Raw genomic sequence first — 13,590 nt, 5'->3', positions numbered from 1 at the left:
ACCAATTACCTCCATTTACGACATCATAACGATTGAAGATGTTACTTCCGCCAAATCTGCATTTTTGGGGAAATCCAGGGCTTTACACGGTCCGAGCTGCGGGGGTACTCAGCGAAGAATGTTACACATTAAAACTTAAAAGGCTAAACGAAGAAATTAATGCATAATTAAAAACAAAATCCCTTCGGCGTGCAGGATGAATGAAGCTTCCCATTGTTTTAGTCACTGTTTTTTTCTAGATGTATCACAAAATGACTGATCGTCGTATGAGTAGACATCGAAGCAGCATAAGCTCAGCGCGTAGCCTGCGAGAGAAAAAGTACTATTTAATCACTGTACTCTTTAATTGTTGGTAGGCAGAGCTGAATGCACTGTCCATCCCGACAGCTTCCCCCACCCCACGGGGGGCGTACACCATTGCCAGTTCGCTACAAAGGTACACCATTGACAGTTCGCTATAAAAGCTGTCCAGTCCTCAAAAATTTATGTGAACCACCAGAAGCGGCCCCTTTAGATACTACGTCAAAGATACCGTTACTTCCTGCGCACCCCACTCATAAATTCACTGCAAAACCTTCCCAGTATCCAATAGCCCACTGATTTTTTCTGGTAATTGTCAGTAGTGGCCTTTTCGATACTTGCATCGAGGAGGTCCCGGTACTCGGTTGCCGCCTGTTACCAGTCCACACGACGACATGCAAGACAGAAGCAGAAAGGTTAGTGTCGCGACTCGCTGCCCACGCACAACCTGCAGACGAACAAACGCGTGCACAGACAATTTGTGTCGCTCCACCATTACTGAACCTTGACCAGCAATCATTTTCCCCCCTCTTAGCTTTTTGCTTGTTTTGGGTGGCGAGATAAGTGATCGCGAAGGTACATAAAACTAATATATTTTCCTCTTGTGCTTGTCGCAGCCAGGATGAAAGTCCCCAATTATTAGGAATATATTTGAAGGGGTCCCCAAAAATCCGATTACTTTCATTGCACAAAGATATTAGTTGAATACTACTCAGAGTGATGTGCAGCTGAGACATTTCTTTTAGAACATTTCCTTATTCCGGGATAAAAATATATATAGCTAAACGGGGAATTCGAGAGCCATCCGCAAGTGCTACATGTATACGAGATATACTCACCACTGCTACTGGAAATCTTGCTGGTAAATCGAGCAGGATAGTTCCATTCCATCCCCGTGATGCGTTGAGCAAGCCACTTTTTGTATGGAATTGGAGCTCCGGGGACAAGTTTCCTGCAAATCGTCATCGCATTCACATCGTCACAACAGGGCCCCTTGGCTTCCTTGCTACAATAAGGTCACCCATAAGCTATTCCATTCCACGTAAGAGAGAGGAGCGGTCGAGGCCAGGAAGGGCGAAGGACAAAGGTCACGTGGCATGGTTTCAATTTCTAGTCATTAAACTATAAGGCGGCCGCCACGCAGCATCGCAGCGTCTATAGACCGTTTACAGCGCGGCGACCTGGGAGCGGCCATGTTGGCCGGCGTGACGTCATTCGGCATGGCTGGCCTTTTTGAAGCATTTCTCCCAGTGGCCTCCGCTGGTGCATCGGTGAGCGCCGGCGCAGCTCGACGGGCCAATTTGACAACTTTTTTTGAGTGTTGCTATGAATGAGGACTTTTCGTTCAACTAGGTAGGGTGTGCTAACGTTCAGAGATTATTGTCCCAAAAAAACCCACATAAAGGTTGTTTGAGCGCTGTTTTCATTGGCGTTCGCCACCTAGTTACCTTCACACGTTTCGTCCAAATAAAACTGTCCGGTGGATTTAGTTTTCTTTTTTCTATTTCTACGTACTCGCTACGTACACAATAAAAGCCTAAGCGCTGTAATATCGTGTAATAAAACACAAAGCTGAATGTATTATTAACGTTCTAAAATAAGCTTGTTTTTGAAAGCTTTCTATTCCGGCCTACGCTAAAATGGTCGGCCGTGGACCCACTATATTATGAATATGAAGGGCTGTAAAACAGAATAATCCTGCGTGGGCGTAGAAGTTGTGTATTGCTCCTTTACCGCTTCTTCATGTTTTGACGTGCGACGAAAAAGCTGCAGCGTTCAGCGTCACAATTGTCAGCCGACTTACAGCTGGCGCGGTCTGCCTTGTTCACCTGTTCCGCATTATCAGCTGTTGCCTGTTCGGTATGTGTTAACTTGCGGCTATGGAAACGCACATGTTGAAACTGCCATATGGCGCATACACTGCACGGAAAACTTCGCATATGCGTGGCTATTAACGTTAGGCGCGCTCGCGAGCAAATCGCGAAATAATACTTAGCGCGTACATTGAAGTTTATAACGCTCAAATCGGGTTACCACATACAAATATTAATATTTCCAGAGCTGGCCCATAAGGCTGAGGATGTGAGCTTGTTTTTGTATTTTTATATTATGCATTACATAACTGGGTTAGTGGCATATGTGACATGACAATTTTTCAATATGTTCTTAGTTCTTATTTTCAATTTTGCATTCGCGCATTAATTTTCTCAGATTTTCTGCAGCAAGTCCTATTTATTCGTGACGTAATGGCTTTACTGCGATAACCATGTACGCCGCCGGTTGGAACCCGGTGTGGAAGAAAGGAGTCCGAAGCCGCCGTAAGAGAAAGAAAATCTCTATTTACATCACAGTGAATTGCTTATACTCCAAACATGGCGCCCGAACGTTGCTCGTCTTCCTTCTCTTCCTTTATGTCCTCCTCTTCCTCAGGGCAATTTCTGTTCATCCGATGAACAAACTGTAACATCCTCCCCGCCCAACAGGTAAATGAAGTTAACCAGTCACCCTTGGATATCGGAACCCTAAGGTCCTATGAGTGTCTATCTGTTAGATAATAGACCGGACAAATCCGCTGAAGCAGTCAGATGGCTAGAGTGCAGCAAGAGCCCGTCTTTTGGACACACGACCGGAGTTTCGGTGCAGACGACATATTCAGTTTGCAACTCGCATCCCGCCTTCTACGGTCTTGAACTCTGATGGGAATTTTTCAGATATATTCACAGGGGCCTCAGACGAGTTGTTTAGCGCCATCCGCGTCTTTCTTGAGGTTTCGGTAATTGGAGTGTACATGTGGGATTCATTCTTGCCATCCTTCCAACAACGCCCGTTGTGACCTGTTTTAATCAACTTGCGATGTCCATTATCGGCAATGTCAGTCTGTGGACCTTTGAAGAATCTTTGGTCGTCCACTACAAATGTCCCACCTCTCCGTTCTACTTCCGCAGGACCATCAGTTGTATTAAAGAGCACGGGACATTTGCTGTATGGGGCTTGTGAAGATGCCTCCGGGCTTGATGAGCAGACTATGTTGCTTGTGGTTATTTGCGAGGACTCTTCAGGTGAACTTGAAAGCAAGGCATCTTCAGTTTCGATGTCCGGTGTAGCAGGGGAACGTGACATAGTCCCCCCTTTAGCTTGTGATAGAAAATGTGATGGGAGCGAAGTTGCGGGCGAGTGCACTGCTTCAGCAGCGTATTCAACATCGGGTGGTTCGTAGCACATATTAGTCAGTGTGAAAACCTCTGAAGTTTGCCGACACATTCAATGTCTTCATGACCTTGCAATGTTCCCTGGTGTCAGCATTTCCAATATGTCCATTATCATGTCTTCATATTCAATGTTGGTATTGACTTCCTCCTTGAAGTAGTCCACATCTATAAATGGTTCAATTTTCTCATTGAACCACCTTAACGAAATTTCAGTTTTTTGTAACTGGCGCATGAAGCTCCTCAACCTAACACACCTACCACTGGAATGTACATTCAAGCCTAATGTCTCTTTTGCGTTGCTGCACAGTTCTGGGGCTATTATCCTTTCTTGGTCCCTTTTTGCCTTTAGTTCTTCAAGCACCATATTAGGCTATGCGAAACTTCGTTCATGCTGTCGAGGTACTGTCTCTATCGTTGTGTGATAAGTTGCATCACTCACCTCACCGTTCGCGGAATCACTGTCTCGACCCACCGAGGGCAATCGTGAGAGGTGAGGATGCATAACCGTCGCGCTCTCCATTCTGTTGGTCGCCTTTGGGCAGCACCACTGTGGCTCTTCCGATTGTGGCCGTCCGCCGTCCGCATCGTTTGTGTCCTTCAAGAGACTGAATGTAAGGGTTCAAGGCGCCAGCGACGCCGGATGTGTCGAACGCAGAGGGAGCGCCGGTTCCGGGAATAAGGAATAAATGTCTTTATGACAGCCAGCTTGTTAAGAGCAAACGGCCTCTGGGTCACGCCGCGCGCGTGAGGACACATTGTCTCGGGCTGCAGCCACGTCGTCGCGCTGTTTTGGTCGGAGTGCATGGTGCAACTGTGGGAAAACGTTGGTAGTCCGGCGGCTTGAAGGGCATCCCGGGAGCTTGGCGGCAGCTGGTTCTGTAGCCCACTGCGTTGTCGTTTAGTGGAATGGCCAGTTGTAAAACCATTCGGTCCGTCGCGCCGCCGGAGACCGGGAAGCTTGGAGCTGTCAACTGGGGTTGGACAGCGGTTGATTTATGGGGATAGTGCTCTCTTTGTTGGCCCGTCAACGCGCGGAGTGAGGGCGTGCGAGGGTGTTCGTGTAGCGGCCCGGGACGGATGCGGGCGATGCGACGCCTGCGGCGGCCGCCGTATCCTGTTTTCCCTACGCGTTGATTCTGGTGCATGGTCCAATTAACCGGGCATCGCCTGTCAACCGCGGACACTCTCGGAGGCGCGCCGCTTTTCCTTAAGACGGACGGTCATGGGTCCCATCTGGCGTGGAGTGGCTGTCCGGTCTTGGACGCGAAGCGCGGGAGCAGGAGGCGACGCAGGCCGCGTTCGTGGAAGCTTGTCCCTGGCGCTTGCACGTGTTTCCGCGGGTTGCTGAATGTTTGTTGTAGTTGCTTAATTTTCTTTTGATATTTTCCTTTTTTTATGGTGAGAGAGCGGACCAATGTTTCAGCGTTACGGGGGGCGTTGCCGACCGCAGCTTAAGCCCGGATGTGGTAACCCGACCAATCAGATCGCCAAAGGATGCTGATTGGCCTGTATATTGGGGGTGGAGACTAAGTGACCCATTAAAACCACGAGACCTTACGGTCGAATCCTCAAGGTTTAAAGTGCTATGCACGGCCGCAGTATTGCCGGGCTAAACAGGTTCGGCTAGGGAGGATCTCACCACTTGGATAGTCTTAGGTCAGAGTCCGTCGCTGACGGGGGTGCCACGTGCACAAAGTTGTAGCTGATTAAGACTATCACTTTATTTCTTACTTCGTTAACTCTGCCTTCAGTCTGTAAATATTCTGTGTCTTCTGTTTAAATATACAGTTGAGAAAACCCTCTATCACCTATTGTCGTCGTGTCATCAGTGCCGCAACCATCAGGCACCAACGCAGATCATCATCAAGAAGGCTTCTGTCTCTCGCCACAACATCGGCGAGGTATCGAAACATCGAACCTACATTAACTCCGATGGTCCGATTACTTGGAATCTTTGCCGAGATCTCATCCACCTTATCACCGACGCCGCCGCTTTCACTTTGATACCCCTTCCGGCAGCTTGGTGACCCCGACTTCTTCCTTCCCGGGTTTCGACACCATAAGATATGGAAGAAAGGAGCCCGAAGCCACAGTAAAAGAAAGAAACTCTCTATCTACATCACAGTCAATTGCTCATACTCCAAACATGGCGTCCGAACGTAGCTTGCCTTCTTTCTCTTCCTTTCTGTCGCCCCGCTTGGTCCGTCCTCCTCTTCCTCTGAAAATTTCTGTTCATTCGATGAACAAAATGTAACACCCTGCATAGGATTTAATTACAGAGTTGAAGTGGCGAACTTCCATTTTGTGCAGCCTCAGTTGTGGCTATGCATCGAACTACGCTGAAAATGTACCGCTAGAACAATCTACTTCAACTACTTGCGCAGCGAAATGTATTTCTCAACATTTCACAAATTCTGGTGTCCTCGAGAATGCCCTTCGCAAGGTACGTAATGCTCGATGATTGATTGTTTGAAAACACGTTTATTCCTCTTTGTTGCGCTTGGGCACTGCTATGCATAATCGTAGGATTTGTCGGGGGATTGGTATGGAAGGGGAAAGTGGGAAAGGATAATTATGCCGCCATTTACTGCGTCAGCAGCCTGGATTCAACACTGGTCGCCGGGAGTCGTAGTTTCCTGCGCGTCACCGCAAAGCCGGTCACCAACGGCTGGTGCTGCGGGGTCCAAGAGAAAAAGCAGCAGGGCGCGCCACATGTTAGTAGCGTACCCAGCAGGAGCTTTAAGCGGCGGACAGGACCAGGACTGGAGAGACGTGTGCCACGGTGATGATGATGAGGATGCTAGGTTTTCTTGGCGCAAGGGCATCAAGGCCAAAGAGCGCCAGTAGTATGATGAGGATTTGTTCAGAATGAAAATGATGCTGTTGGGATGTTCAGTCAAGGATGCCACTTTGAGAGCGTAGGTTAGCCCAGTTTATATGCGTTGTTTCTCTAAAGACCACTGGTTGACCATGGCCTCGACATAAAGGCTTAAAATTGGACTAGTCCGCAATGCTCCGGTAGCCAGTCGTAGGCCTAGGTGGTACACTGGGTCTAACATCCTTAGTGCTGTCTTTGGCGCGGAATGATACACGAGACATCCGTAATCCATGCATGATCTCACAAAACTCGTAAATAAGGCCAGTAGACACTTTGTGTCAGTACCCCATGACTGGTGTGAGAGTACTTTCAGAATGCTGAGAGCACCCTGGCATTTCATTCAGAGGCGCTTGATGTGTGGGATAAACGAGAGTTTGTCAAGTACAACACCTAAGAGCTTGTGCTCTTTTTTTACAGTATGGGTGTTTCATTAAGTGTAATGACAGGATCTGGGCGAATCCCACGCTATCTAGAGAAAACCACACATGTGCTTTCGTCCGGATTGAAGCAGAAACCATTTCCACCTGCCCATTTCATAAGTTTGTTTGCAGCTAGTTGGATCTGCCTCTCACAGATGGACATATTGCATGACTTAAAGGCAATGTGAACATCGTCAACATACAGTGAGTAGGAGACAGAGCGTGGAAGTGAACTTCCTAAAGAGTTCATCTTCACAATAAACAGAGTGCAGCTCAGCACCCCACCCTGTGGCACTCCGTTTTCTTGAATAAACTTCTTGGATAGGACATTCCCAACTCAAACTTCAAAGGTCCGCTCCGAGAGGTAGTCTCTTAAGTAGGTCAGCATGTTCCCGCCAACACCAATACGCTGCAGATCTCGAAGAATACCATTACGTCATGCTGTGTAATAGACTTTCTGTAGATCGAAGAAAATGGATAAACAATGCTGGTTGTGCACAAATGCATCTCTAATACAAGGTTCAAGGGTTAACAGATGGTCTCTTGTGGATCTCCCAGAGCGAAACCCTGCCTGGCGATTGTCGGTAATAGCATTGCACTCAAGAAAGTACATGAGGCGGCGGTTAATCATTTTTTCCAAGACTTTCGGTAAGCAACTGGTCAAAGCGACTGGCCTAAAACTTGTTGCAAGTGCTGGGTCTTTCCCTTCCTTTAGAATCAGCACCACAATAGCTTCTTTCCACTCCTTTGGAAATTGTCCCTCGTGCCATATCTTGTTAAACAACAGGAAAAGTGCTTCAATCGTGGTATTGTGAAGGTGCTTAATCATATATATGTTATTCGGTCTGCACCTGGTGCTGATTTCCCGCAAGTGGCAAGGGCAGCTTTCAGCTCCTGCATGGTAAAGGGGCAATTGTACCCGACACCAGACTGCCTTTTGTCACGTATTATCTTTTGTTCTTTTGACTTTTTGTGTCTCAGGAAATTACTTGAATAGTGAGTGAGCTTGATACGTACTCAAAATGCTCGCCTATAGCGTTCGCTTGGTCTTGTAAAGTGTCTCCACCTGTGTTGACCAGAGGGTGCGTAACTGTGTTGCTTCCTCGCAGTGCTTTTATTCTTCTCCATACTTTCCGCGTATCAGTATATGATGTGATTGACGACACAAACTTATTCCAGCTTTATCTTTTTGCAATACGACGAATCCGTCTGCCATTGGCCTTTGCCCGCTTGAAAAGTAACAGGTTTTCGGTCGTCGGGTACCTACGCAAGACACCCCACGCCTTATTCTGTTCTTTACGGGCCTTCCTGCAATCATCATTCCACCAAGGTTTTGGCTTAGTCGCCCTACTAGAAGAAGTCTGTTGAATAGAGTTAAGGGCTGCTTCGATTATGTGCTTGGTCAGGGTATCTGCAGCTTCATCAATATCAAGGTGGTCTACAACTGTATAGTAAAACTCCGGAAGCTCTGAATCTTTTCAAGTCTGCGGCCTCCTCCTTGAACGTTTCTGGGTTCTGAGTGTTGTATTTATTATTGTCAAAGAGTTTGAGGCTGATTGGAAAGTGATCACTTCCGTAAAGGTTATTATTGACCTTCCACTGGAGTGCTGGAAATAGAACTGGAGAAACTATGGCGAGATCTATGCAGGAGTACTTGACATGTGTCGTGTTATAGTATGTTGTGTCTTCCTTGTTCAAAATACAGGCTTCTGGTGATAGCAAAAACTTTTCAAACAGTCGTCCTCGAACATCGGTGCGTGCAGACCCCCAGAGTGGGTGGTGAGCCTTACAGTCCCCAACTAGCAGATACGGCTCCGGCAGCTGATCAACTAATGTTTCGAGCTCCACACTAGAGAGTGCGTGGTCTGGTGGTATGTACAACAAGCATACTGTTACCAGTTTATTAAAGGTAATGGCTCGTATGGCTACAGCCTCTAAACTACTCTGCAGCGGTAGGAACTTGCATGGCACTGTCTTTTGCACGATAATGGCAACTCGTCCAGAGGGGTGCATGCAAACATCCCTGTCTCTCCTAAATACAGAATAGTTCTTAAAAAGTTTGTCTGGTTTGCCCTCAAGTGTGTTTCCTGGAGACACATGATATTTATTTCGTGTTCTGACAGCAATTCATAGATATCGTCCAAGATTTTCAAGAGGCCTCTGCAGTTCCATTGGACTAGATTACCAGCTATAATCAGATAATGCTGAACAAGGATTAAGGAAGTGCCATGCTGTCACCCTCCCAGGCTCAAGACACCTTCCCAGAAGACGTGACCCTAGGTGGCTTTTGCTTTGAACAGTCAAGAGATGCGCCACGCCCTCTCGGCGTACCGCGCACCGGAGAGCTTGGCGTTGTGTCCATGGCTTCTTGCGAAGCCTCGACAGCAGGGCTAGGCTGGCTGGTTGCGGCAGCCTGCCTCTCAGCAGGGACCGGCACTGCAGTGCCAGCAAGGCCCTAGCGTTGGCATCAAGGGGTGCTGGGGCAGCCGTTGACGCTTCTTTTGTGGCATGTGGGGTGGCCTTAGCCACCGGCACTGAGGGGGCTTGGGGTGTCTCTTGGGGCCTCGCTGGGAGGGTTCCAAAGGGAAATCTAACCGAGTGTAGCACCGCCCCCCGTCGCGCTACATCGGCAAAGCTAGGTGTGTCAGGAACAGTCTCTGTCATGCTTCCCTTAAGGTAATGTTTTCCTGATACTTCCGAGCAATCATTTTTTTTTCTTTCTTCGACTGCGGGCACAATCGCGAGTACGGAGCGTGCTCTCCCTTGCAGTTTACACAGTTAAGTGGAGCTTCACAGGTGCAGACGAGTGGTCGGGAAGGCTACATTTTGCATGCTGCCTTGCCTCGGCATCTCAATGAACCATGGCCAAATCTCTGGCATTTATAGCACCTTCGGGGGTTTGCAACATACAAACGGACAGGGATTTTAACATAGCCTGCCTCGACAGACTCGGCCAGTACACTGGTCGAGAATGTGAGGATTACGTGCTTTGTCGAAATTTCCTTCCCATCTCTACGTATTTTCATTCGTTGAACATTCACAACATTCTGGCCATCGAACCTTTCCAGGAGTTCTTGCTCAGACAAGTTCACAAAGTCTACATCAGAGATAACACTTCTGGTAATGTTCATGGATCAGTTGGGAGTGTTGCTCACAGGGTCGTCACCAACAGTGGTTATTTTCGTCAACTTGGCACACTGAGCTGCGTCTTGTACTCCTAAGAGAAGGTCACCGCTTCCCAACTTGCTTAATTTATAGCCGCCGCCTAGCTCATTCGTTAGAACTTTGGCTACCAAGAGTGACAGACGTCTCATTGACATGCCTTCTTTTTCACAGTGCATGACGTGGAACTTGAGGAAATTTTCTTACTTTTTCGGAGTGAAAAACTGCTGGACTGCTTCGTTGCGCCCCCGTTTTGGAGGACATTCATGGGATGCAGAAAATCTTGTTGCCATAACAAGTGAAATCACTCCTGCAGCTATGCTGGCCACCCACCACCGAGCCCAACCTGGGAACGCACTAGATGCGCGTTAGCCATACATAGCTGACATAGCTGCTATAACCCTGTTTAAGTCCTCAAGGTTGATTCCTTACCCAGGGTTAACCCTCGCCGCCTGGAAATGTGTGGAAATGAGGAAAAGAAGAGATGACAGGACAGGGGTAGCAAAGAGGATGGGAAGGTGAAATAGCTGAGAGGGAGGCAGGAAAAGGCGACTGGCTGATTCCCCCCGGGCGGGTCAGACCGTGGGCACCGTCTGCGAGAAGCAGGGGCAAAAGTGGCGTGTTGCCTCTACCGGGGGGCCGTGAAGGTCCAAAACAACCCCGGCTTTGGCTCAGCCATCAGGATTCCCTTTTCCCTGGACACGGCTCCGCCACGCACAGCCGGGGCGTGGGTGGGTCTAAACCACCTTGGCTCGGGGTCCGCGGTGTCGCCACTACCGTCACCTTGAAACGCAAGGTGCGCCTGCGGGGAGGCCACGGTCCAAGTCACACGTTGGTGAGGGCACGGTACCGAGGAATACTGTAGCGGGGGCAGTCCCCCACAAGATTTTGTAGGTCTACCCTGGTATGGCAAGTGCTGCAGGTGCTCGGGACACTGAGAGCGGCCCCACGGCAATGAAAACGGTGGAGCTGAGCAGTGTTCCCGTCTGAATCTGCCGTATGATCGCAGGTTCCCGCCGCGAAAACTTACGGCAAGGAACTATAGGGATGTGCAAAGGGTTGGCCATGGCTGCGAGGTAAGCTGTCTGGTGGGCTTGACTAAGCTGTCATTCAGCCGTGGGATCGGCTTCTTCTTCAGGAACGGGCAAGAACGCCGTCGTCACGACTGGGGAGGGGCTCCGAGCTAGCAGAGAGAGTAAATGCGCGCCTGCTGGTCGCTGCACTTTCTTATTTCCGAGGATGCCGCAGTATGCTGGCGCCCAGTGAAGTGTGAAGCCGTTACCCGATGACCGGAGTTTCAGCACTTTGCGGCGAATGACTTCGGTGACGGGGCTGCTGCATTGCACAGTGGCACAGGCTCGATACGCTGCTTGTGAGTCTTCGCAAAGTTGAAATTCATGGTAACGGATGCAAAAACTAAACAGTTTTAAGGGGGTTAGACTAGGAAAGTGCTGGCAGTTCAGCATCCTCCACTTATACGACGTTCTGACCACATTTGCGTCGTGATTCGGCGACTCGGACTGCTTGTTTGAAACATAAGGATACCGACTACATTTTTTCAAACGTTTGAGGTAAGCCTTGCCCGCAGGGACTCGTGCACAGCCAAAGAAAGAAAGAAGAAGAGATCCCATCTAATCATTGGGCAAGGGATGTGAGGCATGTATTGACCCGACACGATGCCTTGGTTGCTAAGGCATTGTGCTGCTGAGCCCAAGGACGGGGTTTTCATTCCGGCCATAGTGCATGGCTACTTTCCAGATGGAGGCGAAACGCGAAAACGCCCGTATGTCGAGATTTCGGAGCACGTTAACGATTCCCGATTGGTCAAAACTTATCCGAAGCCCTTCACTAAAGGCCGCCTCATATCCCCCCCCCCCCCCCTCCCCGGTGTAGTTTCGGAGCGGTAAACCCAAAAGGCAGGAGCCTACAGTCAAACCCGCTTATAGCGAACTGCAATACGCACTTGGATTAGTTCGATATATCCAATAGTTCGATATAGCCGAACCCGCCCATAACGAGCTGATTGTTACGAGTTTGCAATCCGCGGGAGCCCTCCCCCCTCCCCAACTCCACCATCCCCGCATGCAGAAACGAACACAGTAACGTAGCCATTACCACACCCAAAGTAAGCTACTTTCTGCCCCAATTCCCTACTTTGTAAAAAAAGCGGTGGTTTTTGTTTTCACTCTTTCGTTTTGGCGGCTCAAACTAGCATAGCATTCTTTACACGAAACATTGTTTGCACCAGTTCGAGTCCGCCTCCTCCAAAATCGAAGAAGCATTGGCGGAGCACATCGACTGCCGAAAGGGCTTCATTATAAGCGACGGACGGCTCTCACTCGCGACATCATCGGGAACATTGGCGAGCTCCTGTCTTGGCCCGGACTCGCTGACTGGGCGGGTTCCGTCGTGAGTCCCGCGCGTCGGAAACAGTTACGGAAAGTGTCGGGCGTCACGTCGCTCCGTGCGACACGCAATGACTCAGTCGGGGCTCTTGCTCCGTGGTCGCGGCCAATCCACATCTCAATCGCCGCTTCGAGACCATGCATTTCGGCGGCCATTCTAGGCGCATAGAGTTCGATATATCCGATGTGAACTTCGTTATAAGGAATATGTTTCCCATGTATTTTCGTAACTGAAATATTTTTGTTCCATATACAGTCAAACCCGTTTATAGCGAACTGCAATATGCACCGTGATTAGTTCGATATATCCAATAGTTCGATATAGCCGAACCCGCCTATAACGAGCTTATTCTTACGAGTTCGCAATCCGCGGGAGCCCACCGCCCCCTCCCCAACTCCGCCATACGCGTATGCAGAAACGAACACAGTACAGAAGCCATTACCATACCAAAATAATCCATTTATCAAAGCTACTTTCCGCCTTAACTGCCCACGTTGCAAAAAAAAAAAAACGGTGATTTTTGTTTTCACTTTCGTTTTGGCGGCTTCAACTAGCATAGCATTCTCTACACGAAAAATTGTTTGCACCAGTTCGAGTTCGCGTCCTCAAAAATCTAAGAAGCATTGGCGGAGCACATCGACTGCCGAAAGCGCTTCATTATAAGCGTCGGACGGATTTCACTCGTGACATCATTGGGAACGTTGGCGAGCTCTTCCCACAGTTCACCGATGCTGATGTCTTGGTCCGGACTAGCTGACTGGGCGGGTTCCATCGCGAGTCCCGCGCATCGGAAACAATTACGGGAAGTATTGTGCGTCACGTCACTCCGTACGAGGCGCAATGTCTCAGTCGCGACTCTTGCTTCGTGGTCGCGGCCAATCCACATCTCAATCGCCGCTCCGAGATTATGCATTTCGGCGGCCATTCTAGGCGCCCAGAGTTCGATATATCGGATGTGAACTTCGTTATAAGGAATATGCTTCCCATGTATTTCCGCAACTGAATTATTTTTGTTCGATATATAGCATAATTCGCTCTATCCGGGTTCGTTATAGCCGGGTTTGACTGTATATTGGGCGACCAGTCTCAGCCGTCGAATCCGCCCACGAAGTAGACGAGCCTAGATATTTTCTGTACAGGTTCCGCAGGAAGCTGTATACATTTTGCTCTTCGGTCGTCTGCCTCGACATGACTCGGAAGAAGTGGAGAGCTATGC

General features: G+C 49.0%; 1 protein-coding gene across 2 annotated transcripts in view; it reads right to left on the bottom strand.

Annotated features, from left to right (window-relative positions):
* The window catches only part of LOC144147601 (phenazine biosynthesis-like domain-containing protein), a 95,493-nt gene that overhangs the window by 13,007 nt on the left and 68,896 nt on the right, over positions 1-13,590 (bottom strand). For both annotated transcript variants that reach the window (XM_077679572.1, XM_077679573.1), the window contains exons 4-5: positions 1,140-1,252; positions 643-672 (exon numbers count right to left, since the gene is read on the bottom strand). In XM_077679572.1, the coding sequence (XP_077535698.1) occupies positions 643-672; positions 1,140-1,252 (143 nt within the window). The remainder of the gene's footprint in view (positions 1-642; positions 673-1,139; positions 1,253-13,590) is intronic.

The sequence above is a fragment of the Haemaphysalis longicornis genome, unplaced genomic scaffold (assembly GCF_048455015.1).
Source record: "Haemaphysalis longicornis isolate Haplotype H1 unplaced genomic scaffold, Haemaphysalis longicornis Haplotype H1 scaffold_1, whole genome shotgun sequence".
In the NCBI taxonomy this organism is placed as follows: Eukaryota; Metazoa; Arthropoda; class Arachnida; order Ixodida; family Ixodidae; genus Haemaphysalis; species Haemaphysalis longicornis.
The sequence above is the reverse complement of the archived record's forward strand: the minus strand, read 5'-3'. Positions and strand labels throughout refer to the sequence as shown.